The following is a 16436-nucleotide window of genomic DNA, read 5'->3' as shown; positions in this document are numbered from 1 at the left end:
ACAGTTTGGTCTAGTGCAGTGTTTCTCAATCTCAGCAATTTAATATGGGTGGACTTGAACTGCCAGAATTCATGCTGGCTGGGGGAATTCTGGGAGTTGAAGTCCACCCATATTAAAGTTGCTGAGGTTGAGAAACACTGGTCTAGTGATTAAGGCACCAGGCTAGAAACCAGGAGACGGTGAGTTCTAATCCCACCTTAGGCATGAAAGCCGGCTGGGTGACTTTGAGGCAGTTCCTCTCTCTCTCAGCCCAGCCCACCTCACAGGATTGTTGTCGCAGGCAAAATAGGAGGAGGAAGGAGTATTAAATATGTTCACCACCTTGAGTTATTTATAAAAATAATAAAGGCAGGGTAAAAAATCTAAAATCAGGCTCCAGTTGGAAGAGGCCTTTTATCCCATTTAGGAGACTCAACCTGAAGAGACTCCGGAGGAATCTGGTGCCATGGAAGAACCAGAAGGGGCAATTGCAATGGGAGAGCGCCATGGCAAGAATGGAAGGAGGACTCCAGCGAGCCTCAAAGCACCGCCGTCTGTCCAAACCAGGTCAAGCGGCAACCCTAAGTCAACTGTAGCATCAAGTCCTTTCAGCGAAGCAGGAAGGAAGAGCAGCATAACCAGAGTTCTGGGTCCCCCCAGGAAGGAGAAAAGATCTATCCTACAAGCCTCACAGTGCCTCCTTAAGCCTTTGGTTCGCCACGTTCCTTTTTAAACAGGCTTTCAAAGCAACTCAGCTGCTGCTTGAACAAGAGTGGGGAAGACGTGTGTATTAAAAATTAGGCCAGTGTTTCTCAACCTTAGCAACTTTAAGATGTGTGGACTTCAACTCCCAGAATTCCCCAGCCAGACTTGCTGGCTGGGGAATTCTGGGAGTTGGTCCACACATCTTAAAGTTGCTAAGGTTGAGAAACACTGAATTAGGCTATACTGTATGTTGAATAAAAAGATTCCTTTGAGGCAAGGTTGCCTCCTGGTGACGATGTGAATACATCAGTGTAGGGTTTTTGAGGCTTTCTTTTATTTCTACAGCCTCAAGCGCCCCAATGGTTAGTGCTGCCACCCCTCCTAAGCTGGATATAAATTGAACAGTGGAATGAAAAACTTAACCTTATCCATTCAGTGACCCAAGAAGGGCAAATAATAATAATAATAATAATAATAATAATAATAATAATTTTTTTTAAAAAAAATATGCACAACTCATATGGAACATGATGGAGATGCAAAGCAAAATGAGGTTCTAGAAACTGTACCAAAATGTTTCTGCAGGATTCATAGAATCTTTGCAATGCTATGCATTCAAAGGATTCATGTAACCTTTCAACGAACAAGGATCATTTGCCTTAATATTTAACAAATGTCTTGCAATTTGGCAATCGTCCAGCATTTCTCGTCATCTTTCCCCTTCCTTCCCATTAATACAATTATGTTCAAAACAAAGATGTTTATTGCTTCACAAGCAACAGAAACTGAATTCAAGATGTGAATTTTATTTTATTTTATTTTATTTTATTTTATTTTATGAATGATCCTAGTTAGAGTCCAGCATTTATGCATCCTACTTGTGGAGGGCAAAATATAGATTAAACAGAAACAGTACAAATGTTTTTTATTTTCCTCTGCTTATTTGCTTGCCATGCATCTGCCTTTAATTAGCAGCAGGGAGTACAAAGGCTATATTTATAGTGCCAGCATCTTGCAGAAGACAGTATGATTGTTCCACCACATGTATTACTCAGTAGACACCACTGCGCTCAGATTCCTACCAGCACTGGGAGTGGGATCCACTTCCAGTTACACCTTTGCAAATCCTACGATCCTTCACAAATGATTCCTTTTTACTCTGAAATGCCTCGAGGCATCATTCTAGAGGGAAAGCAGCATTTACAAAACGGCTAAGTAAATAAACACACCCATCTCTGACCTGAGATAAATGGCCACGCTCCAGTGTTTCACAATTAGACTAGCGCAGCTAAGTAATTTTAGGCTGTGGATCAAATGACCCTGTTAGTAAGCCCTCTTTAGAGGGCAAACGTGTGGTGCTTCGTTTATTTCGGAATGATGCAGCAAGCAAACGTGGCTGAGTTTGGGAATTGTCCTGCGTCAAGTGTTGGACAATTATGCTAAAGTTCAGCACTGAGGCCTAGCATTTGAACAGGTCTAAGTACAGATGTACCACATCTGCTCTGGAAAAGAATAGGGCAAATGCATTCTCTGTTTTCCCTAGAGAGTGCCCAAGATACTTTGGGTCACGGTATTGGCTGCTCTTGCCAATGTTCAGGAAGGAGCCATGTCTACATAAAGGAATGTACAAAGTTGCCTTAAGACTAGTCTGATTATTCTGACTTGCAGCAGCAACGTGGCATCTCTTTCATCTGCTTCCCTAACCCTTTAATTCAAGGAAGGGTAGCCTGCCAACCAAGGACCCCCAAAATTCCTTTTTGTGGATCTTGGAACCATGTTTGACCAGCTGACAGCCAGTGGTGTAGTTTCCCACTCTTCTGAGCCAGAAGACACATGAAGTCTAAAACAGGCTTCACACAATTTAAAAATCACTAAGAAATACCTCCCTGAATTCAAAATGTTCTGGAAACTTTCAGTCCCATCCATCTTTGTCTTGTACATCAGCAACATTACTCGACCTACAGCAACCCTTGTGAATTAAAGGAAGCCCTCGCCCACCCACCCACCCCCCAAGTTGTCCAAACCTGCTGTACCTGTAGAGGCCACAGGATGCACCCCAGGCTTCTCCCCTGAGAACTTACAAGCAACACCTGAGCTGTAGCCTCTCCCCTAATGGAGAACCATAGCCCATGAATTCCACTGAAGTTGGCAATTTCTTATCTTTGCATCCTGTAAAAATAAACTCTATTCCAATGTTATAAATGAGTTTTTCTCTCTGGTATCAAGGGAGAAGTGGAAAGAATTAGTCGGCAGAGTTACAACTCTACACGTAATACCTGCATGTAAATTTCATCGATTTCTACAGCGTTGGCCCTCGGTCAAGCTTTCATGGAAGTTGCATCCAAACAAGCATCATTGTAAAAGTGCCGCAAAGTTGGATCGTAATGTCCATACCTGATTATGGAGGCACCTGAGAACGCAGCTTGGGGTAATTCTGAATCCGTCAAATTAAGTTATCATCTGTGATCTCTTTTAATTAAAAATAATACATAACTTATTTCTCATAGATTGCTATTGTGGGCCATCATTTATTATTTATAAAAATATCTAATAAGCGCCAGGAGCATAACCCAAGATCATCATCATAGTTAAGTGTGCCCATGTTTTTTCTCTGTCTTTCATATGTCTACAGATCTATCTATCTATCTATCTATCTATCTATCTATCTATCTATCTATCTATCTATCTATCTATCTATCTCTATCTGTAAGACAAGGCTTGAGTGAACATTCTGACTAAAACTGTGCCAAAATTTGCCTTGTAAATACTCAAAATTTTTCTTCCCTTGTGAAAGAGGCTTCTGTTTTTCTGCCTTAGCCTCAGGGTGCTTGAGAATTTATTTCAAAGTTCTCTATGTGGAGTTTTTGAGCTATTTTATTGTCGAAGACAGCAGACAATGCAAATTTGGTGTTGATGGTTCCTGTTATAGATCTTTCCTTCCCTTTGAGGCCTCCCTGGCTGTCCACATATCCCAACCTGTAAAAATGCTCATGGCTTATCCCTTGGGATTACCTGATTCATGCTTGGGTTGCCAGTAAAGGATTATACAATGAAAGGGGAGACACAGTCACTGACCACCTTGTAACAAAGTAAGTGCAAGAAAACCACATTGTACCAATGCAAATGTCTGTGAAACGTTCTCCCTCTTTTAAAGAAAATTTCACAACAAACTAGTGAATGAGAACTAGTGAAGGTAAGAAATGCAGAAGGATGGTACTTAGCACTACTAGAAACTGAAGAGGACTTTCACGTTTAATGCAAAGAATGACTGTCATTCAATTAACACATTAACACAAGGCAGGACGATGTATTTCTCTGTCTTCCTCAACTTTGTGCCTGCCAGATATATTTACAAGATTGACTGGGGAACTTTGGTAATTGTGTTTCCAAAATTTCTAGAATGTATCAGATTGAGGAAGGTTCCAGTATTTAGGGAAATGGTTAAATAATTTTGGAACAACCAACAGAACAAGATCATTGGCTATTTTATTCGTTCATGCAGAAGCATCAAACATTTTTCAAGCCGAGACCCCTGTATGGCATTCAGTGGGGAGAACAGGGGAATCTGTCATCATTTAAATGGTATTAAATAAGAACAAAATTAGTTAAATACCATTAATATGTGCAGTCCCCATGTCTTTCACACTTTTCCCTTTTGCAATATTAAAAACAAAACATTATTATGCAGCAGTGGCTTTGGAGGGGGGCTGGGAGGATTCGAAAAAACCCTGTTCCTACAATAATGCCCTCCAGCTTTCTGGTAATATAAGTAAAAATGTTATCCCCTGTCATTCTTCTTTCTTATTTGTGCCATTTAATAAAGGATTTTACATTTTCAAAATTGACATAATTCACGCAATCAATTATTTGGCTTCAGTGCACATAAAACAGTGGGAAAAACTACTAAAATTCCCAGACCAAAGCACATAATTTATACTCACAGTCACATAAACAGACACATAAGCACACAAAATCATTTCACAGTTCAAAGCCCTCCTTCATGTTTAAAACACTTAGCAATCCCCCAGCAAGTAAACCTGATATTTTTATAGGGCTGGGTAAACAATTGATTTGAAAATTTGATTTCAAGGTGATTTGCTCAAATCCCCCGCTTGAATCAAATCTTCTGCTTGAATCTTCATATCAGTACAATGCACACACCGATTCACATGCCTTTCAACTGATTCGCTAAAATTCAGACCCAGTTCAGAGACATGCCTGATATTTGCACATGCACAAAGATGTTTTCCTGCATCAGTTTGAATACTGAAAATTGATTTGATTTGACAATTCAATGTAAAAATCCAGAGAATCAATTTTCGGTATTAATTTGACCGTTTGATCTGAACATCCAAAAATTCAGTTTAAATTCAGTGTTGGCTTTTTGAATCAGATCCAGCCTCAGTTTGCACATCCCTACATCTTCATTACCATAAGATGGATTTGAACAACATACTTAATCCTGCAACTGGGTGAATAAAACATAATCATTGCGATCCCACAACTTGCTAAGATCAAACAAACCATGTTTTAGCCTAGGATAACAGGTTGTGTGAACCTGGATGCTGGGGAGGAAACAACCCTAACCCTGCCCTTCTGGTTTTGTCTAAATCACCCAGTCTGTTCCACTGAGAAGTAAGTTTCAGAAATGGATCTTCCTGACTCAGTTCATAGGAAAGGTTGACCTCCTAACACCCCATTTTCTCTTCACTCAGAACTGCTTTGCTTCTATAACTTGAGTAGACAGCAGACAGAAAACTTAATATGCTCATTCATCTTCCCTCCAGCTGGTGCCTTCTTGAGGTCTTAGGACCACCTAATTATACAAGCTATGAATTATGGAATTATCAGTCCCACATGCCTGAATGGTATCAGTTTAAGGACTAAATCCAAAATGTGTATGATTTATTTTTGTAGAGATAAAACATAAGAGCATTAAAGAGAATCAAATTTCAAAATGGTCAGTTCTCAAGTTTCAAGTTTATACTAGAACTTACACAATGGGGCTCTTTCATCAACTTTTGGACATTTACATCAAAATCCCACCACCGAACCCAGAAATTACACCAGGGATATTCAAAGCTTCAGGGAAAAAAATGGATTCCTGCAATTGGAAGTTTGAATCTCAAATTGCCTATCCAGACCTTTTGACATGGTATATATTAGAAACATTTGGAACAAATTCAACGTTTTGTAACATTTGAGTTAAAAACTGAAACTGCTATCATTTGAAGGCAGCTGAAATGCTTCCTGAGCAGAGGTAGCTCTGCTTTTCCATTAAGTCTTATAAATGTGTCCAAAGCATCACTGTGTTATCATTTAAATGATTCAGGAGAAATCTGAGCTCATTTGATGATGTGGAAAATATTCTTTAGGCACAAAAAAAGCCTTTTGCAAACATGAGAAGGGCTTTAAAAAGGGATAGAAAACTAAAATGTCCTCCAGGTGCCCGATCTCACAATCTTTAAATAGTCTATAAAGATCTAGACCTTTCATTTTCAACTGAATTCAGATTATACTCCCCACACTTCATAAACTATACTTTTAACCATTGTTAATGTCTTTATTTTTTTCACTGTAATGAGACATGGGTGAATTTTAATTTTGAATTTAGGCATTTTCTCTTAGGCATTCTACTTTGTACTTCACCTTAAAAGAGTTGTCAGATAGTAAAATGGGAGGAGGACGAGAGGTTACTAGAGAGACAAGAACTTTTTCCATTCTTGAATGCCTTTAGGTTGGGAAGTGTTACAGGTGATGATGATGATTACAAGGAAGCTTAGATACAACAGACCCCTATTTTGAGGAGTTTGGATGCAACCGACCAAACAATGGACAAGTCTGTTCAATCCAAAATAGTCTGGATGAGGCAATTAAATTTAGATTAATTTTCATTTAATGTTATTGGCATCAGTGGCAATTTATGTCATTTGTATAATTACATATAAATGATGTTGTGTATTTAATACACCCTGTGACCCCAATCAGACCACTGTATCAATGTTTTCCTGTAGTAATAAGAATAATTCCAGTTTGTGGTTTTTTTTAATGGTTTTTAACATTTAATGGAATTGCTAAAAATGGGTCTCAATAAAGTCACTTTGAGAATAGTTTACGGGGTGGGAGACAAGGAAAAATATGTTTTTTTCTAGGCTGAGAAACACTACCATGCTTTTTGCTATCTGTCCTCATTTAATTTGATGAAAGAGAATTTGCTTTAGAAATATTTTCAAAGGGGAAGAGAATTTTGGTGAAATTCTCCTGGGCCCAGCAGGAAGCTTTCTCGATTATTTAATGATAGTGTGTCTAAAGGAGTGTGCATGACTATCCTGGTTTCCATTGTACCATCGTTTCTCTATTGGTCTGCATCCTCTCTGTCTTCTCACACTTCCATTCCATCTTGAAGGTATTTATGAAGAGATGATTCCTCCCACTGGGCTTTTCCAGAAACAGATTGACTCCTTAGTGAACAGTAAATGCTGTTCTTGTGAAATTGTTACAGGAATACTCCTTCTCTTGGAAAAATCACCTACCCAATTTTTTGGCTCACACAACTGGTGGAGCATTAGGAAAGGCCCTTTGTTCCTAGCACTAAAAAAAAATCAAACAAATAAAAAAGCAGCCCCATCAAAGAAACAATCTAGTGGATCAAGAACACAGATATTAATATGCACACACACAGACACACAGAAACAATCTAATGGAGATTTTAATATTAAGTAATTAACTTAAGATCAAAACCTTTATCATTCTATAAATACTTAGAAGCAATTCACAGTGGGGGGGGGGGGGTTTCAATGTTATACTCAACTTTGGATGAAAAAGTCAAATAATTTTATGTTTATAATATTGTCATCCTAAATTGTATTTAGAGACCCAGTTTGGTATACAGATAGTCCTCGCTTACCAACCACTTGTTCAGCGACCATTCACATTTGTGATAGCACTGAACAAGTGGTACTTACAACTGGTCCTCGAAGTTCTGACCATCCCAGCATTTCTGCAGTCACACGATTGTGATCTGGGTGATTGGCAACCAGCCCGGATTTCTGACTGTTGCAGCATCCCGTGGTCATGTAATCGCCATTTGCAACCTTCCCTGCCAGCTTCCCACAAGCAAAGTCAAAGGGGAAGCCGGCAGGGAAGGTCGCACGTCATTCAGTTAAGTCCCCCCCTGGCCGCACTGCAGCACCACCCTCCCTCAACTCATGTGTGGACTGCACCAGGCCTCCACCCCCTTGTGGCACCCCCATGCTCCTTACCTGGGACTCCTGTTCTTCCTGCTTAACGACCCGCACATCTTGGGGTTACGACGGCAACTGGGACTACCTGGATTGCCATTGCTAAGTGATGCAGTCACTTTACAACCACACTGCTTAGCAATGGCAATCCTGGTCCCAATTGCCATCGTAACCCGAGGACTACCTGTAGTGATTATGGCATCAGGCTAGAAACCGGGAGACCAGGAGTTCTAGTCTGGCCTTGGGCACAAAGCCAGCTGGGTGACCTTGGGCCAGTCACTTTCTTTCAGCCCTAGGAAGGAAGCAATGGCAAACCACTTCTGACAAAGCTTGCCAAGAAAACTCCAGGGACTTGTCCAGGCAGTCACCAGGAGTCAAAAGGGAAAAAAAAGCCCTGACTCGAAGACACAAAAATAAAAAACAAAAATTGTAATTAATATTGACAGAATACTTTTTTTCCTCTTCTTTATTTTCAATACTCTAAGCTATCTAAATAATAGAATGTCAATAATCTTCAATTAATATTGTATAAACCTTACTGTATTGAAAAAAGAAAAAGAATACAGATTGTCTTCCTTTTGAGAAAACACAGTGAGTGAAAGCTTTTAACATTGCAGATCTCTAACCCGTGGAATTTTTTTGGCAGTAATTTCTGTAAGAGTAAATTCTGAGGCCTTGCAACAAGGGCAATATACTTTCTTGATCCAGCAATGACCTTCAAGTTATGATAAATAGCACATGGAACAAGGTGTTACAGGGCACGGTCAAAAAAGTCAAGATGGCCCATGCATGACACCTAAAAAAACAGGTAGAGTTTTGGTTGCAGTTTCATGGCCACCATCTTGACTTTTTTGACCACACTCTGCAGACACCCCTGACATGCAATAAACCATTGCAAAATTCAGTGCTTTTTCCAGGGACTGAATGGCCTTTCCTTCCAGGGATTTTCTTGCAAGTAATTATGCATGAAAAACCCACCAGCCCCTTCCTGGTTTGCTCTAATAATTAACTGGCATCCTTTGCTACTGAACATGCTCAATCCCCACAAAGTGGAGCCATTATATTCCATATTGCTCCATTTTTGGTATGAAGGCTACCTTCGGAATGTTATTTAATTATCTTTATTCATGTGCTGTTTAAATTTGTATAGCAGTCCACTCAATACACAGCTCTGGGCAGCTAACAAACAACAGAAAAAAACCAATAACGTGAAAAAATTTAAAACGTAAAAAACTCAGAGAGTTTAATCAGAACCACATGATGGGCTCACCCCACAACCTGGCCCCATGTCTAGGGAGGAGAAACAGCTTTCAGTGGCTTACAAAAGACCAGTGCGGTTGGGACCATCTGAATCTTGGGGGGCATGGGGGTCCATAGGGAAGGGCTGTGACAGAGAAGGCACTTCCCAGGTCCCATCAGATGGTGTTTTTAATAGAAGGTTGCTGGTGCATGCCCACTCTGTTAGACCATGTGGGGTGGGCAGAAAAAACTGGAGACAGGCGGTCCCACAAATTGTTAGATTTAAATCCTGCATCTCGTTCAGGAGCTTCTATTTTTCCCCACAACAATGCTGTGAGATAGGTTGAGCTGAGAGGGAGGGACTGGTCTAAAGTCACCTAAAGAACTTCCATGGCTGAGAGTTGACTTCAATCTGGGTCTCCTCGTACCTAGACCACAACAGCAACCTGGCTTTCCAAACTAATTAGCTTTCCTGCCTATACAGAGTTATATGTACAGTATATAGATGTATGTATTACTCCTTCCACAAATCTCCATACAACAAACCTGTAGGTTGAGCTGAGATACAGCGGCCCAAAGTTGGCCAATAGGCTTCCAGGGCTGAAGGTGGACTTAAACCTGGGCCTTCCCTCTCCTTGTCCAGTACCTTCACCACCATATCACTTTGGCTCTTGGGCTGAGAGGGAGGGGGTGGCCCAGAGTCCCCCAGAGAGCCTCTGTGGCTGAGGGGGGACTCCCTGTTTCTAGTCCAGCACTTTCACCATTGCACAACCCTCGTTCAGGCTGAGAGGGGGGGACTGGCCCAACCTCACCCAGGGAGTTTTCACAGCTGAGTGGGGACCAGAACCTAGGTCTCCCTACTCCTGATCCAGCACTTTTGCCGAGGATGGGTGTGGTCAATCACAAAGGATTATCAGGAAGCAAACAGATAAGGTTGTTCTCCATATGCCTTCTAGCTTCACAAGATATTTTCTACCTCTTCAGCTTAACTTTGTTGTTGGGGTTTTTTTAGGGCAAATGAGCACCCTTCCAAACAGGACTGCAGCTAGCTAACTGGCTGGCTGGCTGGCTTCCTTCCTTCCTTTAATAATTTCTTTACTATATGTCTCTATATGAGACTTAGAGGTGTGGTTGATATTACAGATTATTACTGAAAGCTAACCCTTTGCTTTGCAGGATGCTAGTTTCCCATTCATTTATTTTTTAATTAATAGAATCTAAGAGAAAAACAAACTGGGGCAGGCATCAAGGGAGGCCTCCTGGCCCCCCATCAGGCACCACAAAAGAGCCCCAGCAAATGTGTCTGCAGGTTCTGATGCTTTCATCGAAACTGAAAACAGTGTTTGTGTGTGCATCATGACACTGTCACACATACAAAAAGGGAAAAGCTTGTGTCATGACTGCATGATACAGCTCCCATCATTTCATTTGTCCCCCTTGGACACCCCTACCCCACTACAGATGCCTCTGGGTCCAAAGCATTAGTCTTTTTCTCCCTATCAAAATGAATAGTTCATTACCTTATCATATTCCTGCATTTCTTTGTCCCACATGGTTTCCATAGCTCTACTGATAGTTCCATTTTAATGGATTGGGTATACCTCACTATAAAAGGGTCTGCCCTTGGAAAACTGAGTCTACATTTAGCAGATATTATGATAGCTAAACAGAAAACATTGGCTTGAAGTTATGTGTAAAAGAACAGTCTTGTTTGTATCTTCTGTGGTGACTTGGCCACGGCATCTCGCTTGCTGCTGGTGGGTTGTGAATGAAGAAGCAGACTCCGTGATAGGACTGACAAGCTACTGATGTAGCTACCACTGAAAAAAATTACCAGTCTTTTCTCAGAGGCAGGGATTGGGGAAATCTATGGCTCACATATCCATGGATGCGTGTTGGAGATCTTTCTTCTCCATTGATGCGATCCAAGGAAAAGATAGATTTAGCCAACAAACACAGCTAAGAAGCAAGGTTGGTTTTGGGGGTGAAACCTCCAAAATCTTCACTGTATTTTTCCTCAGAATACCAACTTGAAACTCCTGAGTCGGAGTCGGAAAAGCCCCTGTCTGGTTCTCTCTCACTTGAGAGAGGTTCTTATTGGAGTTAAGCTAAATGCTTGAACTTATAGTTTAGTGTTGCCTCTCCCTTCCCTAGCAGAGTTCATCATCTTGGGGAGGGCTGTTGGTTTCCTTAGTAAAATTCCCAACCTCTACCAGGCACAAAAATGTTTCCCTGCTGAATTTCTACCTGGCAATGGATTGTTAAAGGGGTAGAAGGCCTCTTGAAACAGGGTATGAAAAAAAAAAATACACCAGTACCAAGATTTAATGAACCAAGTCCTGGCATTTTAAACTAAATCTTTTAGTTTAAAGGACATATGTGGACCATATGTAATCTCTGAGGATGATGGTGGTCCTCATCTCTTTAACCCAGTCACTTAAAAGATAGAATAATAACAAGAACAATAATAATAATAAGAACACTGTATGAAGAACTACTTTCTTTCAATTCTCCTACATCTCATTTTATTACATGCACCGTTCCTAGTATCTGGGCTCTAAAGTGAATATTATTATTTAGATTTAATATAGTCACCCACTCATGTTCATACCAATACAACATGCTTCACCAAATCAGCAAAGGTACCAGAACCTCATTTCCACATGTTATCCCTACTTGGTTTTATCCTAGGTTGGATTTTTTGGGTGGTGTAGAACATTGTGCCAATCCGCTCTACTTTGTGAGTTTTCAGTTTGCTGTCTTGTGTGAACCGGGGAATTTGTTGGGGGAATGTCAGCAAAATCAAGTGGTGGCTTCACGGCCACCATTTTGATTTTTTTGACCCTCCCTCAGTCATAGCTGCCCTCTTGACTTTTTGAAAACTCCCCCTTCCCCATGGATGCCCTGGTACAAACTCAGAAAGAGGGTTAATTCAATAGCTAGTATAAGCTGTCCCTTGAGCATAGCCATAATGCCCCTTCCAGTTTCCAGTGACTATTGGCCACAAATCTCCATATCCTCTTCATCTCTTTCTTTCTGCCACTTTCACTCTGTGCATTTGTGCGACATGAGTATGCTCAAGAGAGCTGCTTTTCAGGGGATTATTTGCTCATGTTGTTTTTAATTTATTTGAAACCTGGGAATCAACTGCCCTGCAAAGGTGATGGGGTTCCTTATAAACATGTGTTGAATAGTTAAATCTGTCTTTTAGTCTATGGCCATTCGGCAAATAAATAGATAATTAATTCCCTTGAGTTACCAGAGTAGGTGGCATACAAGAATTACATCCTTAAAGCAATTAGAAGTAGTAATATTAACATTCATTTAATTTTCATCACCTCCCCCCCGGCACATCAAAAATCTTTTTATGTGGCTCTGCACTCATTCGTATAGCAAATCCCAACAATGCTGTGTGCCCCTTGGCCTCATAAAAATTGTCCTTCCTTGCTTTCAGTCATGATTTCACACTTAAGTGGTTATTAAATTACCTATAAAAATTTTAAGCATTATTTCAGTACTTTGTATTTTTACTGTAAAATACAAAAACAAACAAACCATTGACTCCAATCTATGGCAGATTCTTTGGCTACATTTCTTATTGAGTGGTGGGTCAGTTTGGGGACGGTGCCATTTTGCCAGTGCAGAAGACTACCATTAAAACTCAGCAGCAGATTCTAAAACAGTAACCTTTCTCCAACTTGGATTGTCCAGACATGTTCTCCTTCAACTCCCACAATTGAAAATGTGGGCCTTGAAATTCAGGACATCTGGAGAGCACCAGGTTAGGAAAGCTTGGAGCAAATTTTAATTGCGAGCTGTCCAGAGACACCCTCTGGGGGAGATGGGCAGCATATAAATTTAATAAATAAATAAATTTTTAAAAAGGAAGCACAATCTCATACAATATATCATTTCAGGAGTGACTGTTGAAAGACGCAGCAATGGCCAGTACAGACAGCATTTAAGAAAGCGTGAACAAAATCCGTGGTGGAAGAGGAAGAGAGGTAAATCCAAGGCTGAATGGAGTCTCCAAACATGAAGACTGCATGGCAAATACTAACCACTGAGAAACCAAACATACAGTTGTACAAGAGGTATCTGTACAATTCCAGAAACTTTCAGGGTTTACTTGCCTCTTTGAGCTGACCCAAGAGAGCTTGCTAAGAATTAACATAAGAGGCTTAATAAAAGAAATGCGCAGAAGGCTGCATCTAGTTCTACTAACGGGATCTTTCATGATGGGGATCCTTGACAGAGCCTGTTCAACGGTTTTCTACATGAATTTCAAGGGGAGATTGTAACCTCATTTGTAGTCTTCCACAGGCAAATTCTCTAAAGAACAAAACGACAACACTGAAATCAACCCAATACCCCAGTTTTAGGCTATGCATAATGAAGCCATTCTTCCTATATGAACAAATGCGGTGATTGGATTCGGACAAAACAGAATATCCTTCAAAACACTGCATAGCTGAGAACAAGAAGGAGAGCCTGATTAAGGACACAGTATCCAAGACAATTCTTCTGTGCATTGTATTTGTTTTGGGGAGAACCTCACTGAAGATTTTGTAATCAGGTAAAGGAGCTGATGGGTCAGTTGATTTGGCTGATTGGTTGTTTAATCATAGCATGCTTTTTTGTATCCTAGGCAACTAATTTATCCAGATAATTAGGAATCCAGACTTCTACAGCTCTTCTCCAGTTGACCTGGCTTATCTAACTAAATCAGTCCTGATGTCCTAGTTCTATAAAATAAATGATCAGCTCTCTCAACTAAGTCATTTGACTTCTATCAAAACACCAAACCAAACAAAAAACTGCTTTAATATCAAATGCACAGACTTCAGCCAACATGACAATTTTCTAGACAACTCAACAAGAATGTGGAAGTAAACTCTATAATGGCAGGGCTACTAGATCTGCATTACAAAAATCGGGATGACCACCAGCTGGTTATCTCTTTGCATCCATCTAGTGCTCACCTGGGTTATTGCAGTGCAGATAATATACCCCTGCTTAATGGGCATACACTCAAATGACCCTCCCAGAAACAATACCTTGGAATAGAGTGTCCCAGAAAGAGCAGAACTTTTGCCATGTCCCTTCCTGCTACAGATTCCCCTTAAAACATCCTCTATGTACATGAGGAAACATTCCTTCCTCTACCGCTCGTTTTGCAAAAGAGTTAACATCCAACTGAAGATGTGCCAACAGGGTTATTAAAAGAGGCTGTAAGTTGAAGCTCCCTTGAGTGACAAACAACAGTGCTTCCTGCCTTGAAGGAGAGGAGGAGAGATCTGTACTCACCACGCAAGAAGGCTGAAGAATAGGTTGTAAAGGAATCAAACATGCTGTAGGATGCCATAGTCCAGATCTATGAACCAGGTTGTCTTCCAGCCAACCTTGATGGTTTGCTTTACCCTTTTTAGGGGGGAAAAACATAAAGAAGATTCAGCTGAACTGCAGAGTGAAAAAAAGAAAGAAAGAAAAAGGAAAATAGGGAGGGTGGGGTGAGAAAAGAAAAAAAAAATCCCCAAAGAAGTTTTGTGCCTGCTTATAACTAAGAAGTTGATTCCTCAGCACCACAGGAATGTTCAAGCCCAAATTTCTCAATAGAAGCATATGCGCGCTGGATCCTCACTGGGATGAAAGGGGAGGGGAAAGCCAATGTGGTTTTTCAAACAGAGAGAAGCTTCCCCCATACCCATCATGAGTATCTCTTGGAAGATCAGAATGAATGAATGAATGAATGAGTGAGTGAATGGAACTCACCAAAGCACACAGCTGGTGTGGAAAAAAAACCCAGGGAGGAGATAAACCTCCCTGTCAAAGTTGAGGTACTTGTCTAAAATGTGGATGACTGAGTTTGCTTGTGGTTCTGCTGCTGCCTCTGAGGCCTGACAGTGTCAAACTCAATTCTACTTTCTGAGACCGAAACGACTTCAGCTCAGTCTTCATTGACTGGGAGAGAAGCATCACCTGATCCATGATGTCACCCAGGGCCTGCGAAAGCTTTGTGGCTTCTTCAATTCTCTCTTTTTCTTCTTCTTCCTTTTTAAACCTCACACGCAGATGAAGGGTTTAGAATGTTGGTGGGATTTTTTTGGGTTCACAGGAGGCCTCCTTGACTCACTGGCAATTTATATCAAATGATCTTGAGAAGCAGAATGATCCAGCTGTTACAGAAGGCTTCCTTTTTCCAAGAGTCGATGCTGCTGCTTTTGCGGAGGGAAGCATGAAGAGAACTGTGTGTTTCCAACTGAAGTAGGAACCCATTTAGTATTCAGTGGTTTTTGCTTTTTTAGCCATTTCTTTTTTTTTTCCTCCCACATTTACCACTTGTCTGCATCTTTCTTCTCCTTCTTTTTTCTTTAAAAACAAAACAAAACAAAACCCTTTCCATCACTCCTAGTTCCTCTGGCTCACTATCAGTGACTAGTTCCATATGTGTTGATGGGTGGTTCCCTATAGAGAGATTTTCTGTAAATTACTATTAAGCACAAAAATATGAAGCACATGCTGCAGAATAAACGTCGTTGTCTGAAGAGCAGGAATGGTGTCTCTTCATAAGTTTTAAAGGCACAAGGCATTGAATTCAATTTCGACTGCCCATCCTACCAGATCTAGCAGAGAGGGCATGTTAGGGGTTCCACTGCCCACGGACCTACATTTGGCAGGCCCCAGGCGGCGGGCCTTTTCTGCTGTGGTGCCTGCACTGTGGAATCTTCTGCCCCGAGGTGAGGTTGGCCTCATCATGGTTGAGGTTACAGAGGTCCCTTAAGACTTGGTTATGCCAGCAGGCCTGGGGACTCCAGAGGATGGGGGAATTAGTGAGGGGGCTCCCTTATTTTTAACTTCCTTTTATTCTCTGTTTTATTTTGTCTTATATATTTTTAATGTATTTTACTATTTTTAGCTTTGTTGTACGCCGCCCAGAGTCACCAGTGGTGAGATGGGCGGCTATATACATTGGTTTAATAAATAAATAATAATAAATAAATTCCTCATGGAAGGGTTAGAGCCTGAGGGAGAAAGACCTATTTGCAGTCGAGAGGTCCAGCCTCTGGCTTCTTCAGTGAAAAGGGGCTCCAGCAACTTTCCAGATGGTGTTGGAAAGACAAGTCCTGCAAAAGAAATAATATGGGATATTGTGGTCCAAGTTCAGCTTTTCTAAGAGGTTTATCAAATTTCCAAGTGAGCACACTTACTCAGAACACATCAGCTCTACATGTAAATGTGGTCATGATGTATGAGTCAGTTGGTCTACCATGT

General features: G+C 40.9%; 1 protein-coding gene across 1 annotated transcript in view; it reads right to left on the bottom strand.

Annotated features, from left to right (window-relative positions):
* RUNX3 (RUNX family transcription factor 3) overlaps nt 1–14574 on the bottom strand; it is a 132275-nt gene extending 117701 nt beyond the window's left edge. The window contains exon 1 of the mRNA XM_088140946.1: nt 14472–14574. Coding sequence (XP_087997072.1) covers nt 14472–14529 — 58 coding nt within the window. The 5' untranslated portion in view covers nt 14530–14574. The remainder of the gene's footprint in view (nt 1–14471) is intronic.
* Nucleotides 14575–16436: the final 1862 nt, after the last annotated feature.

The sequence above is a fragment of the Python bivittatus genome, unplaced genomic scaffold, assembly GCF_059951505.1.
Source record: "Python bivittatus isolate LINGU-HERP-01145 unplaced genomic scaffold, Pbiv_v1 ctg000250_np1212, whole genome shotgun sequence".
NCBI lineage: Eukaryota > Metazoa > Chordata > Lepidosauria > Squamata > Pythonidae > Python > Python bivittatus.
The sequence above is the reverse complement of the archived record's forward strand: the minus strand, read 5'-3'. Positions and strand labels throughout refer to the sequence as shown.